Here is a 15,554-nt window from a genome sequence, read left to right as displayed (position 1 = left end):
TTAGTGCCAACAGGTCTATTGCTGTTAGAATACTGTGTGTATATCATAAATGTGTGATTTTTATAAATGTAGTCCAGAAAATGCACACTACAAATGCACCTCTTACACCAATTCTGGGTTTTGTATATCTGACATTTTATTGCCACATTTCTTAGGTTTTGTTTGTTTTGCACCAGTGCAAAACGTGCATCAGGATTTTAACAACTTACTCAAGATCTCCAAGATATCTCTTAAATATGCCTAATGCTTCCATAACTCATTATTAATCACAGTATAGAAAATAAACATGCAGAAAAGACAAACAAAAGCTGCAGATTGAGGTTATTTGCTGAAAATAAAAGAAAGCGGGGGGGGGGGGGGGGGGGGTAACTGGCTGCAATGGAAGATGGGAGTTCATGGTGCTTTGCTGCCATCCAGCGGCAGTCAGGGTTTAGTCTATTAAACAACTCGAACACTCACAAGTGTGAATATATGGAACCTCTGAGTTGTGTTTAAATACCGTTATCAACTCACCCTGTCAGCTCCCCCTCTCTATGTGCCCTTATGCAGACTCCCAGTTGATAGATCATATATATTAAAGCTTGTAGCAGTGTTTTATTAGCTCATTTGAAGTTAGGTAGACATTTTCTTGGAGGCCAGAGAACTCCTGAACTCCACATTTTAGTGATTTAGTGATTTCCGTTAATGAAAGATAACTTTCTAAATGTGTGTCTCAGTATTGAATTCTTCAGATTTGACATCTTGCGCTCCTCTCCGTTCGATAGCTAGTCTTTGGTAAATGTATAATATAAAAATGAACACTTGAAACAACTATCCTGTTTGTTCATAAGTGTCTTCTGTGAGACAAACTCAGCTGTGAAGTGCGCAAGCTTGCTGTTAAGCTCAACTATGGTGTCAGTACAGACTGAGAGCCATAGTTACTCATTTCCTCCACTGTACCTCTGAGTGCAGCCAGCTCTGCGTCCGAAGCGGCTTTGTCATTTCCAGATGCGTTTTCATTAATCGTAGGTCAGCTCTAATTGTGGACAAATCATCACTCGGTGAGTTTGGTTTTAAAAATCTTGGCACCGTCTTGTTTCAACGAGCTTAGTAACTCTCACCTTAGGGACCCTGCATCAATAACCTGAGAGCAGCGGGGTTGAAATGAAGCCCCCAACTCTAGGGTCGCTACCTGTGAAGCAGGCCTCAGTTGTTGAGTCATTGTAGTATGGGTTTTGGGGTGTTTAACGGCCATGATAAGCCGTCTAGAGTGTGAAAAAAGCATACACAAAACACAATGGGGTAAATATGCCAATAAAGGTAGTCTAAAGTGCAGTATAAAATAAAAATTAACACAAAATCTGAGTCTCTAATCATACGTTACTCCATTTGCTGCTCAGCAGCGCCTTCTCTTAACACTCTCCTGCTACATACCTGACATGTCACTGGCCTCTTTAGACTTTTTTTTTTTTAAACGATTTTTAAACGGGAATTTTCTGAAGAACATGAACTTAATTAAATAATGAGACAAACATGGAGCTGTCAAGACTTTCTAAGGACAAACTAATAAAGCCATTATTCCAAAAAGTTACCCTTATCTGACACAGAGCGACTTAAAATAAATTTCTAAATCTGCGATTTTGATCTTTTCCCTTCACTGTCCATCAAATTGTTGGATTGTTAAATCTCTGTTCATGACAGTGCTGACAAACATGCAGCACATGAACACTTTTGTCCTAAGGTTTCATACATCTCCTCAGTGTGGACGGAAAACATGCTGGTGCTGCTATCCTTCTGCAACAGGTTGGCTTCATGTGTAGTAGTTTATCAAAAGTTCATCCAAAAGCGATTTCAGCAGTAGCTTTTTCTTCACCAATCTTGAGTGGACTTCTGCTTAATGAACTTGAGTGACAGAAAGTAGAGCAACATGAAGACCAACACTACAGCGATCAGCACCAAATAACAGGAGTATAGTGGGAACTGGTTCATATGCATCAGCTCTGCCACCTGGAAGGCCCAAAAGAAATGAAATCAGGTGAGTAATTTATTGTAACCGATGCCTTTTTGTGGGGAAAAAATGCCTGATAGAAGGTATTCTTACTTTAATGCCGTCTACATTGATGGTCAGGTTTCCCAGGCTGACTGAATATTGAACTCCACGGAACTGAACCTGCAGCATCCCATCAAAACCCCAGCGCATGAAGGAAATATAGGAAAACCAAGAAGCGACTGAAGGAGAGAAAATATTTATCAAAACAACAGCAAACCTTTTAGAGGTGGGTGTCAAAGGATAATATTTCTGAGTGTCTGTGAGTGACCGGTTCTTACCCAGCCACATGTTGTCCAGGTTGATCACAAAGCCCCCAGTCAGATAGAAAACAGTGAAAAAGGAGTTTCCCATGAAGGATGAAGTCTGGAGAGTGGGTAGCACAGCTGCTGCAAACAAAGCCATGGAGCGGCTGCAGTAGATCATCAGCCATGCCAGCATGAAGTTGAGCAGGAAGCGGTCTGGTGAGTCGTTCAGGCCAGCTAGCCAATAGATAGGCAGGCTGTATACCAGCGTGAAAACACAGTGCTCTGGTAACTCACCCAGGACCTGAAGGGGGGGGGGGGGGGTTGTGTACACATAATCACTGCAGATTTTAGGCCTTCAGTATCCAAACATGGAAAAACTACTTCATACAGTTAATGCATGGAGCTTTGCTGCCTCCATGTGGTCACTTTGTGATTCTCGGTGTAGAAAGGTATAGTACGTACCTTGGCAAAAAAATAAGGGGTGACTGAGTACATTCCATCTTCCAGTTCATGATACAGCATGGCTCTTTCTGAATGACCTGTAAATACCACAGCAACCTGCATCAACACCGGGTAAATACATAGAAGGACTAAGCTTCTATGCAAGGATAGTTTTGACTTGTGCATGCAATTGAGACTCACACTTGGCTATGACGTCCAGTACTACAGCAAACGGTGTGAGAGCTCCAATCATGTAGAGCAGAGCCACAGTGTCCTGCACTGGCAGCTTCTGCTCACCTGCCCCGAAGTACAGGAAGCCCACGAGCAGTGACATTAGCAGGGCCTCTAGGCCATGCACCACCATTGTCACCAAGTCACGGAAATCATTAAATACCTGCCGCCTGTTTACACAGACATGCAAACATGATGCAAGGAGAAATAAAAGACAATATGGGAAGATATATTGAAGTTCACACATCAGTAAATGTAACTATATAAAGGCATGGTGGCCTAAGGAGAAATGCAGCTAAATACAATATAACAACCAAGTACACTCTAACCACATGCTCAGGAAGCCTGGAGTCTATCTCAGGGGACTTGGGGCACAAGGCAGGGGACACCTTGGACAAGGTGCCAACCCATCACAGGACACAATCACACACACACACTTACACAGTACTGACATTTTAATTTAGAATGTTATTGGACTGGAAGAGAAAACCCCCAGAGCACTGGCAGAACATGTAAACTCTGCACATGAAGGACAAAGGCAAGAATCAAACCTCCATCCCTGGAGTTTCAGGGGACACATGCTAACCACTAAGTCTCTGTATCCCCATTGTGGTTGGTATGGTTTTGTGATTACACTTAAACACTGAATTAGAATTTACAGTATTAAAGAAATCTGTGCTGTTGATGTTGATACTACGTTCTGCTATTCCACAAACTCTACATTTCATTTAAAATCCAGTGTTTTAGACTTTCTCACCTAATCAGAATGGAGAACTGGTGCAGACGGCCTGGTCGCTGGTCCTTCCTTTGTGACACTGTGACGCTTGTTTCAGTTTTTGGCGTAGATGGAATGTCGCTAGCAAAAGCATCACACAGATGTAAGCTACCACATATTTTTTCTTTCTATGAAAAGCAGCCAATGAAATATTCTACTTCTGAGACCCTACAAACATGAGCCAGTTACCTTACAATATTTTTATCTAGCACTGGAACGTTGTGCTCCTCAGACGTCCACATGAAGTCCTCAGTGTTCTTCACCTTCTCAGCAAACTGGGCAGCCAGGACCCTTGTTCTCTCCAGACACTCTTTTTCTTTTTCTGAGCTGCGGCGGTCAATGCTGATCAAGTCCACTGTGTCAGACAGAAACATTAAGGACAAGTTGATCAAACCAAATCATTCACTGAGAATTTACTGCGATCTGTGTGTTCAGTCAGTCAGTCAGGGCTCACTCACCATAGAAATCCGAAGGATTGCAGTAGCGTGGACATGGATGCCCCAGAGACGTGAAGTAGGGCACCATGTCTTTGGCAGGGCCGCAGTACACGGCTGAGCCAGAGGACAGCAACACCACCAGGTCAAAGAGCTGGAAGATGTCTGAGCGTGGCTGATGCACTGAGAGCAGGATCAGACGGTTCCCTCGAGCCAGACGAGACAGGGTGATAACCAGGTTGTGAGCAGTAAAGCTGTCGAGACCTGAAGTAGGCTCATCCAGTATAAGAATACCTGAAAACAAAGATCTAGAGATGTTGACAAATCCTGATAACTGGTATATATAAAGATAAACTGTAAGTAAAGGTAGGCTAACAGATTTTGTAGAACTGTATCAAACTGATGTCAGTTAATTTGTCCATGCATAAATCCATTTTCTGTAGCACTTATCCTTGTGAGTCTATCCTAGGGGACTCAGAGCACATGACAGAGGAAGCCCTGGACAACCCAACCCATCACTGGGCATAATCAGACACACATTCACACAATGCTGACAATTTAAAGATTCCAATCAGCCTACAATGCATGTCTTTGGCCTTGGGGATGGAAACACAAAGCACAGGGAGGACATGGAAACTGTACACACTGAACAGAAGTGGGAATCAAACCCCCAACCCTGGAGGCGTGAAGCAAGCATGCTAGACACTAAGCCATCATGTTCCCGAGTTCATTTGCTCTCATTTGAATTTGTATCACAAACTCACCTGGGTTCCATAGTAGCTGAACAGCAATGCTGACCCTCCTCCTCTCTCCACCAGATACACCACGCACATAGTTATTTCCCACTCGTGTGTTAGCGCACTGTCTCAGCCGCAGCTCGGCAATGACATCATCCACCTGTACAGACTGCTTCATCAGGCTTACATACAGTCTACAGAGTGTAGTCTTAAAGAGGGCTACACCAGTTTATTTAAAAAAATATATAACTTAGAACTTATTGGTTCCTTGGCATTTGGTTTGTCTTTCAATCCAACATTTTATAATGACACCTGGTGAAGCAAAGCTCCTGATCTCACCCTGAAAATCACTTCCTGATTCTTTATATATACACACACTTTCTTTACCATCCTGAAGCATCTGGATTCAGTTTATCACTTTCAACTCAGTTTTCGCTAGTATCACTTTTGGTTGCATGTTTTATGATAAATGGCCATGATGACCTTGATGGCCATCTCTATCAGAGAGATTAACATACACTGGCTTCTGTTTAATTGCTTTTATTGCTATATATCACATGTATGATATCCTTGAACAGTGAACTCATAATAATTAGTAAGTGGGTGATAAGTATGATCTCGCATCCCTGTAATGTACCGCCATATATAAAGTTCTACAATAGTTGTACAATGTGGCCAGTGAAAAATAGATTTGCTGTCAGTGTAATCAGAGAATTTGTTTACGCTAACACAAACTATTATAACTTATCCTGATATTAGATATTTTATACAATTATGTAGTCACATTTTATAAAATGTGACATAACTAAGAAAGCTGCCTTTCAAAATTGATATCATAATATTAGGTAGTCACTTATATAGTCGCTTGATTTTGTCTGCATTGCATATTTACCCTTAATGAGTTCTGAGATTAAAATAAACAATACATTGAATTTAAATGAATTGCTGTAAATAAAGTATTCCTCATCCTTTCCCTCAGCTCCTTTAACTTAAATCATAAGGATGTCAAGGACATTTGGAAGAATTTATGAGTGCTGCATGTCTTACCCTTTGATCTATCTGTGCCTGTGTAAAATGTGCTGGTAGACGCAACTTGGCCACAAAGGTGAGAGTCTCCCGTACTGTCAGATGGGGTAACAAGCGGTCATCCTGTCGGACGTGAGCAATGCTTTTCTTCACTAGCGAGGGTGTGCAGGGTTTGCCATTGATGAGTATCTCTCCAGATTTCTTGGTGCCGCCTTCATCACGACATGTTATAATGTCCAACAGGGAGGTCTTTCCACAGCCTGCGGAAGCCGAAGCAAAAATGAATAAAGATAGGTCTATTTGCCAAAACTCTTGCCTATTTATATTTGCCTGAAGTTGGAACACATTAAAAATGCAAAGTCATATATTTTTATTTCAAATATTCAAGAAGTAATTTTTTACTTCAATGAAACTGTAGTTAAAATCATGTCATGTGTTTATTTCTTTAGTCAGTATAACTAAAGACTCCATGTTTTCCATATTTATAGGGCAAAAAAATGTAAGCAGAAGCTTGAAATGAGACAACTTGCTAAATTAATTTGGTAGCAATATTCATTCATTTGTTCTTCATTCATTTTCAGTTTATTCTTGACATCCTTGTCATTGTCACCAGTCCATCAATAGGCAACATAAAAATAACTGTTTTGTTCATATTGCTGGCATGTTTTTGGGAGGTGAAAAGAAATTGACATAAACAGCAGGAGAAAATACACAGATCTCCAAACCGACAGGAGCCCGGGAGTTCAGGATAGCGCCAGGAATCTTGAAGTTCTGAGGTAGCACCATTACCTGCAGTCTGCATTACAGTATTGTAAATCATATTTTGTATGATTTTTAGCTTATATGATTCTTTCACATTACTGTGCAAAATTCAGTAAAGCAAAGCAAAAGCAAGGATGTCTAAAAATAGTGAAATGAATGAAATAAAGCATTAAATGGTACTATACAAGAGAAGCAAACTGAAATAAGTTAACAAACTCAATATTTGGCAGTGATAACCCTTGGCATTTTCATTTAAAATGCATCAGTAGTCACAGGTATGTTTTATAGAGTTTTATAAAAAAGAAACCCTAACCCTAGTAACGATTAATGAGCATCTTGGAGAACATTTTCTGTATCACTTATCCTAGACTGGGTCTCAGGGAACATGGAGTCTATCTCAGGGGACTCAGGACACAAGGCAGGATACTCCCTGGACATGATGCCTACTTATCGCAGGGCACAATCACACACACAGCCAAACTCAACAAATTTACAGATGCCAATCAGCCTGCAACATAGGTCTTTAGACTGGAGGAGGAAACTAGTGTACCTGTAGGAAACCCCCTAAGCACAGGGAGAACATGTAGACACCACATACAGGGTTGGGGGTGGGACTCCAACCCCAGAGGTGTGAAGAAAAAATGCCAGCCGCTAAGCTATTGTGCCATAATGATGACGTCAAATATATATCTAAGACGTGTATTTAATAACCAGGGTGCCTTTAACACAGTTTAGAGACGGCTGCACCTTTAAGCCCTTTTCCTACCTGAGCTGCCGATAACAGCCAGCATCTGTCCGCTGTGCACTCTCAGGTTCAGGTCATTAATAGCAGTCTGCTTGTTGCCCCGCATCTCCCAAGGCATCTTAAACTCTGACAGTTTCTCATACCAGGGGATCTGTGCTGCTGTGTCCACCTAGAGTACACACACAGATGTGTAGGTGTGCATATATGCATAATAGGAAAATGATGTAATCTGTACAAAACTGAGAATTAATTTGAGATGAGTGTCTCAAAAATAAATACCTGATAGTGTAGATTTCTGACCTCCAGTTCATTGCAACCCCCACTGTAGGTAAAATACAGGCTGCTGTCCTCATCCCCGGAGGAAAACAGCCTGATATCTCTTCCCTGTGTGCAGGAATGAGGAGTTAATAAACACCTATGTTCAAATACCATACACTCAGCTTGAATCAGACAGCAATGCCTTTTATTCAAGCTGAAAATGTTCCAAAGCAAGAACACTGAGGGTCTTTGCATCACTTTATTTCCAGACATGATTGTATCTATCTTGAGAGATATATTTTAAAGGAAATAGAAGAATTGTCACTGTCATTCGGAGCAGATTATAAAACATCTAACATCTTATCCTTTTAATCAGATTTGTCCTGTGCCAGTAGATAAGTGGACAGACAATGTTGAATTTTTGCCTAGTTCAGAGTCCATTTAAATAATGACACGCTCTCGCATTACATAATACAGAAATTTTATCCTGCTTCCATCTGCATGAAGTCTACCAACAGGTGAAGTCACAACTTTAGACATAATACAGAAGAGGGATTTGAGGAAAATAGACATGAAGGCAGACAGCAGCTATGATTGAATTTCCTCACTGATTTTGTCTCTTGTGTATAAGCGTCCTTGCTTATTTGCCTGTTTCCTCTTTCAGGCTGTGACTCACCTCATTGTCTGCAGGCAGTGCTGGGAAGCTGAAGCTGCTTTCCGAATTGAACACAGTGTCATCGGTCATGGCGTCTAGATACTGGGAGCAGAAGAGGTGCTGAATTGGGGTCAGAGACCCCTTGATCCGGGCTGAAAACCTGAAGAAGTTGCTGCTTGTCGCTTGGCTGGGAGAGTGTGTTGTAGAGAGGAGGCACTGTCAGAGCTCTCTCTATATACAGCACTGAGCAAAGGTCCACTGATAAGCTCTTCTTTTTAGGGTGCCAGCTTCACTGGTGTAATGTTCACTGGAATGGCCCGATTGTGGACTTAAAGCTTCACGCAGTAACAATATTGGATCTGACGGGTCAGGAAGTCTGATCATTTCCATGAGAAATTAGATGAGCTAGCATGAAGAACTCGTACTCCATGCAGGCCAATGGCCAGAAAAATAGCTCCAATGAATCTTTCAGGTTTGTTGCCGAGAAATGGACAGACATCCAGAGCCAAGAGCCTTCTAACAAAAAACAGCCGTCCTGTTGTCTCAGTGTGAGTAATGTGTCCTACACAGTCAGGTAAGAAAGAAACAAGCCACTAACAACAAACATTAGACTGGGATCATGTCAGCTTTCATGTTTTTTTTTTTTTGTTGTAAAAACAATTAAAAATTGTGAAGCATGTAAATGTCAGAATCATTTCAGAAAAATTGATTACAGTTATATGTAGTGATACTGCATCGGATTGGCATAAATTACATTCACGGCAGAGCTGTAAAAAAAATTGTATTATTTAGGTCCAATTATTGAACAAATAAAGGCCAGAGGAAAACAAACATGTAACATATAACATAACAAACATATACTTGCCAATTAATAGATCTTAGCAGCATTTATGAGAAACATTTTCTACCTGTACAACACTTAATGTTTTTTTAAATTAATAATTCATTTCTAATACTTCATATAGAATTTTTATTTTATGAATTATTTTATTAACATGTATACATTTTTCCCTCAAACAATTGTATGATGCTATTTATTTATTTATTTATTTTTATTTAATACAAATGGAGCAATTGTTAATGCTTAAAGATTTCTCTTGCTGTTTAATAATGTGTTAAATAGTATGTTTAATGTTAATATGTACTTTCACTTTATAGTAACTTATAAATAATAATTGTCAAATATTTTTTGCTGTATTTTGTAATATTACTGTGGTAATAAATAATCATTTATTCAATAAGAAGATTAATCTGAAGTATTTATCAGAATGTTCTATTTGCAAATTAATCGTGTTACTTGTGATCCATCTAAATTTGGACAAATGATACACCTAAGAAGAGTTATTTATTTCTTCATGAACCGTTGTTTTGAGGAAAGTGTTTGTGTGTCAGTGAGCGTGTAGGGCCGTGGTGGGATCTCCCATCCTACAGAAAGAAATGGACTCGGCAGATCCTGAACGATGTGTCATTTCATGTGGACAGTGGTCAGATATTGGGCATCCTGGGGAACTCAGGTGAGGTTTATGGCTTGTGTGTAGCTCCTATATACAAAGCTGTAGAGTTTATTGTAGAGTAGATTGATAACCTGTCAGCCTTCCCATTGAAACCTGTGGTACGAATTATTTGTAGTGTTGTCCTGTGTTCACACGTTGCTCTCACCAAGAAATGTGTAAAAAAAAAAAAAAAAGAGTAAAAATATTCACTAGATAATGTTTTACAATTGGTGTTCTGTGGATATGCGTTGTAAACAGATTTGTTCTAAGGTGACTACTTTTAAAAATTATATGTATGTTCAGCAACATAATATTATTAACCAAAATACTATTCATGATGCTATAGACAATCCCTTATATGATTCTAATTGCTAGTATTCGTTTTCAGGCTCTGGGAAGACTACACTGTTAGACACAATAGCGGGTCGTATTGGAAACACCGGCACCCTCGTTGGGGAAGTGTTTGTCAATGGAAGGAAAGTGAAGCAAGCACAGTTTCAGGAATGTTTCTCCTATGTGCTTCAGGTTAGTTTGTGTGTATTTGGGTTAGCATGTACAGTATGTACATGTATGTTATATAATTTGTATAAATAGTTGAGAAATCGTGGCCTGACCTTCGAACATCCAGCAATCAAGTTAAGCAGGTGAGAAGTATTAGTCTGGGTTACTAGAGGTTAAGTCTGTGAAGCAGACCTATAAATTTTTATAGGCACCAAAGGGATGAGGCTGAGTGCACTTAAGAACGCTTAAACTATCTTCCTCTGACCTATTCGTGTGTATCCACTGTGAAATGAAATAATAATGAAGAGACGGCTGTTATTTAATCTTACATTATTACAGATAAAATTCTCAGGACTCTTGGGTGCAGTAAACTAAGACAATCATTAATTCAATTCTCTGGAACATGCGTTGGTGGTGATATTTGAGCTTTCAGTCAGTAATCACACAAAGAAACTCAAATGGCCTGTCAAACTTCAGAGTAAACACCAGGGACTGTGTGAATCGAGTAAAACTGACTTTTAGGTGTATTTTAAAAAGAAAATTAAACAGTGCAGAGTGCAAAGTATTGATGAAGGACTGCTCTTAATATATAGTGAATATTTATCAGTGATGAATGTTCATGTAATTTGTCTCGGGATTTTAGAGTATTCGAAGGAAGGAAGGAAGGAAGGAAGGAAGAAAGAAAGAAAGAAAGAAAGAAAGAGAGAGAGAGAAAGAAAGAAAGAAAGAAAGAAAGAAAGAAAGAAAGAAAGAAAGAAAGAAAGAAAGAAAGAAAGAAAGAAAGAAAGAAAGACTCACATTCTTCGTACTAGTTTCTTAGGAGAGTGAGAGGAGAGAGAGAGAGAGAGAGAGAGAGAGAGAGAGAGATGGGTTGGCACCACACCCAGTCCCTTTGGTTAGGCTCCAGGTTCCCTGTGACACTGTGTAGAATCAACAATGGCTGGATGGATGATTTATAGTCCTTTATGTTTTTGGGTGAAGGAGAGGTTGGAATTATTACATCACTTGCATAAGATCCAGTGTAGTAAATAAGTAGTGTTCAAAGATGACGAAAAACGTTCCATTAGTATATATTGAATTCTATACATTCATATAACTGATACAAAACACAGTAGTCAGCAATTCCAGCACTGAGTCATAGAAACATATACTTATTTATACATATACTTACATATACTAACTATTTGAAAAAGATACCTTAAATTCATACCACATATCATAGTACACCTCACAGTGACTCATGGGCTGGTACCAACAACCATGTGTCACAGAGATCACATTTTCCCCTATTCTAGTTTTATGTGAGCTGGACCTTTTGACCTGTATCCGCATGATTATATGCATTGTGCTGCTACCACATAATTGTCTGATTAGATAACTGCATAAACGAGCAGGTGTACAGGTGTTCCTATTATAGTGGACACTAAATATAGGTGCCATCTTGGTAACTACCTGCGGTATGTATAAACGGTTGAGAAACACAGATGGAGATGAAAGTACGGGTTTAAAAGCTTATTTTGGGTTTTAATGTCTCTAACCATTTGGTGCCCAAACCCTGCTTATTGTATTGAACTGTAATAGATGTCAAATAAAATATTGAAAAGGTTTCTTGTTCAAATTGCTGGGTGTGTGAATGACACACATGGAAATGGCTTTCAAAAGCCCTTCACTATGCTGTTAAATGAATCAGGCTGTTATGGTGTACTATATTCTCAGGTGTTTGTGTCAAAGCATTTCCCTGCCATTCTTCTCTAATGGGCACTATCCCTTTCTCGCCGCTTCTCAGAGTGACAATCTCCTGAGCTATCTGACAGTAGAGGAGACGCTCACATTCACGGCTCAGCTGGCTCTGAGGCAGCACTCAGCCAGTGCCATCCGCAAGAAGGTGATTTCCTAGCTGTCACTATAAAGACTGGGAGCTCCTTAATATATTTACAGACTCAGCAGTGCATGAATCTCAATCATTTGATCTCTACGCAAGGTGGCTGCAGTTATGGCTGAACTGAGTCTAAGCCACGTGGCTAACACTGTGATCGGAGGCCGAGTCTTTCCAGGTATCTCAGGAGGAGAGAGGAGGAGGGTATCTATCGCTAGCCAGTTGCTCCAAGACCCTAGTGAGTTTGCATCTGTTTACCTCCCTACAGTCTTATATACATTTGACGAACAACACACATCAACATTTGCTGTACCAAGATGAATCATTAATAAGTGAGAAGAAAATACATGGAGTAAGAAAATACTCAAGCCCTGATCCTCAGAAACTAAGTCAGACTAAAGGAAAGAGAATTTTAAAAGAGTGAAATCCAGGGTTATCATGCAGCATATATGGAATTAAGCTGTGGTCCATGAGGGTTCCTCTGGGGCATTTTATCTAGCTCTTCAGACCTGAGTAGCCTCCTGGGACTCCTGCCCCATGTATTAGGCAACCATGTTTAATTAGAAAGGCTTTCTGTCTGCTGCTTTCTTCAATCAAGCAGGAAATAGATTAATCATGCAATTAATTAGTCTCCAACTTTAAGCAAATTGGATGAACTAATGAGTCAGGTGAGACTAAACTTAAAGTTTCTCAACAAAGAAACAAAGTAGACTTCTAAAAAAAAAAAAGTTTCTTGTGAGTTTTTTTCTGACTTTATGACTCTTATTACAGAGGTTATCCTTCTGGATGAACCAACCACAGGCCTGGACAGCATGACAGCCAATCAGATTGTAGTATTGCTGGCAGAGCTGGCTAGGAGGGACCGTATCGTCATAGTAACCATCCATCAACCCCGCTCAGAGCTCTTCAGAGTGAGTGCAAAGATGTTCCGTGTCACTACTGTAAAAAAAAAGACTGATTATCTTTATAAGTGAGGACATTATCTCAGTCTTTCATATCTATAGGTTAGATTAACATAGAAGACAGTCATAAATGTTAATGTTTTATTCATTTTTATGACTTAGTAATGAAATCACAAAATCCTGATTTGGTGATTAGTAGGACTGTGGGGTTGTCTCCGTCTGTAGGTTTTTAGCAGGATAGCTATCATGAGCTGTGGAGAGTTAGTGTTTTGTGGAGATCCGGGTGAGATGGTGGATTTCTTCAGCAGCTGTGGCTACGAGTGTCCTGAGTATTGCAACCCATTTGACATCTATGGTAATAATGTATATATATATTATATATATTATATATATATATTTTATTCCTACCTTCCTAGTGTTCTTCTCTGAACCCTTTCACATAGGGAGACATCACTGAGATAAATCCATTAGGGGTTCAGAAAAACCCATACCTATATTGATTTTTTTTCCCCTGGAGTTTATACTCAGGATTGCGAAAAAAAAAATAGTACTATGATTAAAATCTTAGACAATAAAGAAGACTCAATTACAAGACGCTTTTAATAGAAGGGGTTGCCCATTGTTTCTTTGGATGACTAGTATTTCTAGCTTTCAAAAAGATTTTTCTTGGAACCTTTGCTGAAATGTCTAGATTTTACATGGATCCTTTACTATTCCCCTCAACAGAACACTCTACAGACATTATCATAGTATCAAAAGTAGGATATAAGCAACACATCAGTCATGTGAATAGATAACAACACGGTAAAAGATTACATACTTAGATAACCAAATCCATATACATTCACAGACAATAAATAAGCTAATAAAGTTAGTATCTATATAGATTACTTATATTTAATATGATTATCAGTTAAGTAGCAATGTTTTTAAAAGAGGAAGCATATGGGAACCTAAATATTATAATCAAACTAGAGAAGAATAAATGATCTCAGTGATCTGAGAGATGCATTTGAACCCAGTGTAGGACCAGTATTTAGTGCTGTGCACTTGATTTGATCACTGGTAATGAATATTAATACTAGATCTTAACCTTATAAACGTATTGTGGAAGTTAGAAAACGTCAAAACTATACAGTCCCTAGAAAATGACAAGGCATGAGTAACCTAATAAGATTCTGCTTGTTTAAGTTTAAGTAAAAGCTCTGGAAGGTCTGATGAAGTCTGCTCAACCTGGAGAAATAATCGGTTAGTGTTATAGACTAATTGAGGCACTCCTTTCTGACCACCAGTGGACCTGACCTCAGTGGATACACGTTCCAGTGAGAGAGAAGCTGCCACCTACAGACGTATGCATGACATAACTTCAGCCTTCCGGAAATCAGAGATCTATCAGAAAATGATGTTGAAGATTCGGCAGAGCTGCCAGCGTGCGAATAAACCCATGATCCCTTTCAAGAGCAAAGAGTCCCCCAGCTGTGTCTCCAAGCTTGGTGTCCTCCTTAGGTGAGAATGGTTTACATAACAAAACCATTTGTGCCATAGCATTATTGTGAACTAAATTTGATTCTGATCGAATAAATGACATTTTATCATTCCAGGAGGACGGTACGGAATTTGTCTCGGGACAGGATGGGTGTCATCATGCGTCTCTCTCAAAATCTCATCTATGGACTGTTTGTGGCCTTTTTTGTCATGAATCTGGACAGTGATGTCTCCAAGGGTGCAGTGCAAGACCGGATTGGTATTATCTACCAAGCCATGGGTGCTTCGCCATACACAGGCATGCTGAATGCTGTGGCTCTGTGTGAGTTCACTCCTTCACTCAGTCTCACTCACATCATCAAATAAGTCAAAACAGATGAAACAACTTCAGCTCCTGTCTCCATCAGTGAACAGTTCAACTTTATGTTAAAACTCAAATGTATTTCCTGTTTATGCAATTGCACTTTTTGACCATGTAGTAAACAGCTATAGAAGATAAATGGTGTCATCCAGATGAGGATGGCTTCTCTTCTGAGTCTGGTTCCTCTAAAGGTGTCTTCCCTGTATGGTCTTAGGGAGTTTTTTCTTTTCACTGTCACCTCTGGGTTGATCATAATAGACCAATTTAAATGTAAAATGTATAACTTGTGATTTGTAAAGCCACTTTGTGATAATGTCAGTTGATAAACATACTGTACACAAATGAATTGAATTGAATACTTCCTTGATGCAGATATAATGATAATTGGATCTCTAGTGATTAAAGTGTGCTTTCTAAATGTCCATTATCTCGAGCCATTACCATGGCTAGTCAAAATACAGTACATTTGCTTGTGGTACACACATGCTTGTAAAGAAAGGGCAAGGTCAGGAGTTAATGGCACAGGAGTCTCTATGCATCTTTTCATTAGACTTATACAAACCCAAGCCTTCAAAGTTGATCACTAAGGAGGGACAAA

At 39.5% G+C, this 15,554-nt stretch overlaps 2 protein-coding genes across 2 annotated transcripts in view; one reads left to right on the top strand and one right to left on the bottom strand.

Moving 5' to 3' along the window:
* Positions 1-136: 136 nt before the first annotated feature.
* abcg8 (ATP-binding cassette, sub-family G (WHITE), member 8) lies at positions 137-8,498 on the bottom strand. Its single transcript, XM_058385708.1, has 13 exons — positions 8,360-8,498; positions 7,705-7,809; positions 7,447-7,594; positions 5,940-6,178; positions 4,920-5,052; positions 4,180-4,449; positions 3,911-4,076; positions 3,704-3,802; positions 2,917-3,116; positions 2,737-2,813; positions 2,308-2,575; positions 2,081-2,208; positions 137-1,986 (listed from the first exon to the last, which is right to left on the bottom strand). Exons 1-13 carry the CDS (start codon positions 8,426-8,428, stop codon positions 1,849-1,851), a joined length of 2,040 nt encoding a protein of 679 aa, XP_058241691.1. The 5' UTR covers positions 8,429-8,498; the 3' UTR covers positions 137-1,848.
* The window catches only part of abcg5 (ATP-binding cassette, sub-family G (WHITE), member 5), a 17,952-nt gene continuing 10,560 nt past the window's right edge, over positions 8,163-15,554 (top strand). The window contains exons 1-10 of the mRNA XM_058385709.1: positions 8,163-8,201; positions 8,348-8,912; positions 9,731-9,852; positions 10,220-10,356; positions 12,119-12,217; positions 12,314-12,446; positions 12,980-13,119; positions 13,336-13,465; positions 14,403-14,616; positions 14,712-14,917. Of these exons, the coding sequence (XP_058241692.1) occupies positions 8,749-8,912; positions 9,731-9,852; positions 10,220-10,356; positions 12,119-12,217; positions 12,314-12,446; positions 12,980-13,119; positions 13,336-13,465; positions 14,403-14,616; positions 14,712-14,917 (1,345 nt within the window). The 5' untranslated portion in view covers positions 8,163-8,201; positions 8,348-8,748. The remainder of the gene's footprint in view (positions 8,202-8,347; positions 8,913-9,730; positions 9,853-10,219; positions 10,357-12,118; positions 12,218-12,313; positions 12,447-12,979; positions 13,120-13,335; positions 13,466-14,402; positions 14,617-14,711; positions 14,918-15,554) is intronic.

The sequence above is a fragment of the Hemibagrus wyckioides genome, linkage group LG03, assembly GCF_019097595.1.
Source record: "Hemibagrus wyckioides isolate EC202008001 linkage group LG03, SWU_Hwy_1.0, whole genome shotgun sequence".
Taxonomy (NCBI): Eukaryota; Metazoa; Chordata; class Actinopteri; order Siluriformes; family Bagridae; genus Hemibagrus; species Hemibagrus wyckioides.
The sequence above is the reverse complement of the archived record's forward strand: the minus strand, read 5'-3'. Positions and strand labels throughout refer to the sequence as shown.

Bases quoted from the DNA above. Each gene is read 5' to 3' on its own strand.
- abcg8 (XM_058385708.1), bottom strand. From the start codon at position 8,428: ATGACCGATGACACTGTGTTCAATTCGGAAAGCAGCTTCAGCTTCCCA. The intron at 3,803-3,910 runs GTAACTGGCTCA...TGCTTTTGCTAG, and splicing joins CTAGATAAAAATATTGTAAG to CGACATTCCATCTACGCCAA. The intron at 2,576-2,736 runs GTACGTACTATA...CCCCCCCTTCAG, and splicing joins CCCCTTATTTTTTTGCCAAG to GTCCTGGGTGAGTTACCAGA.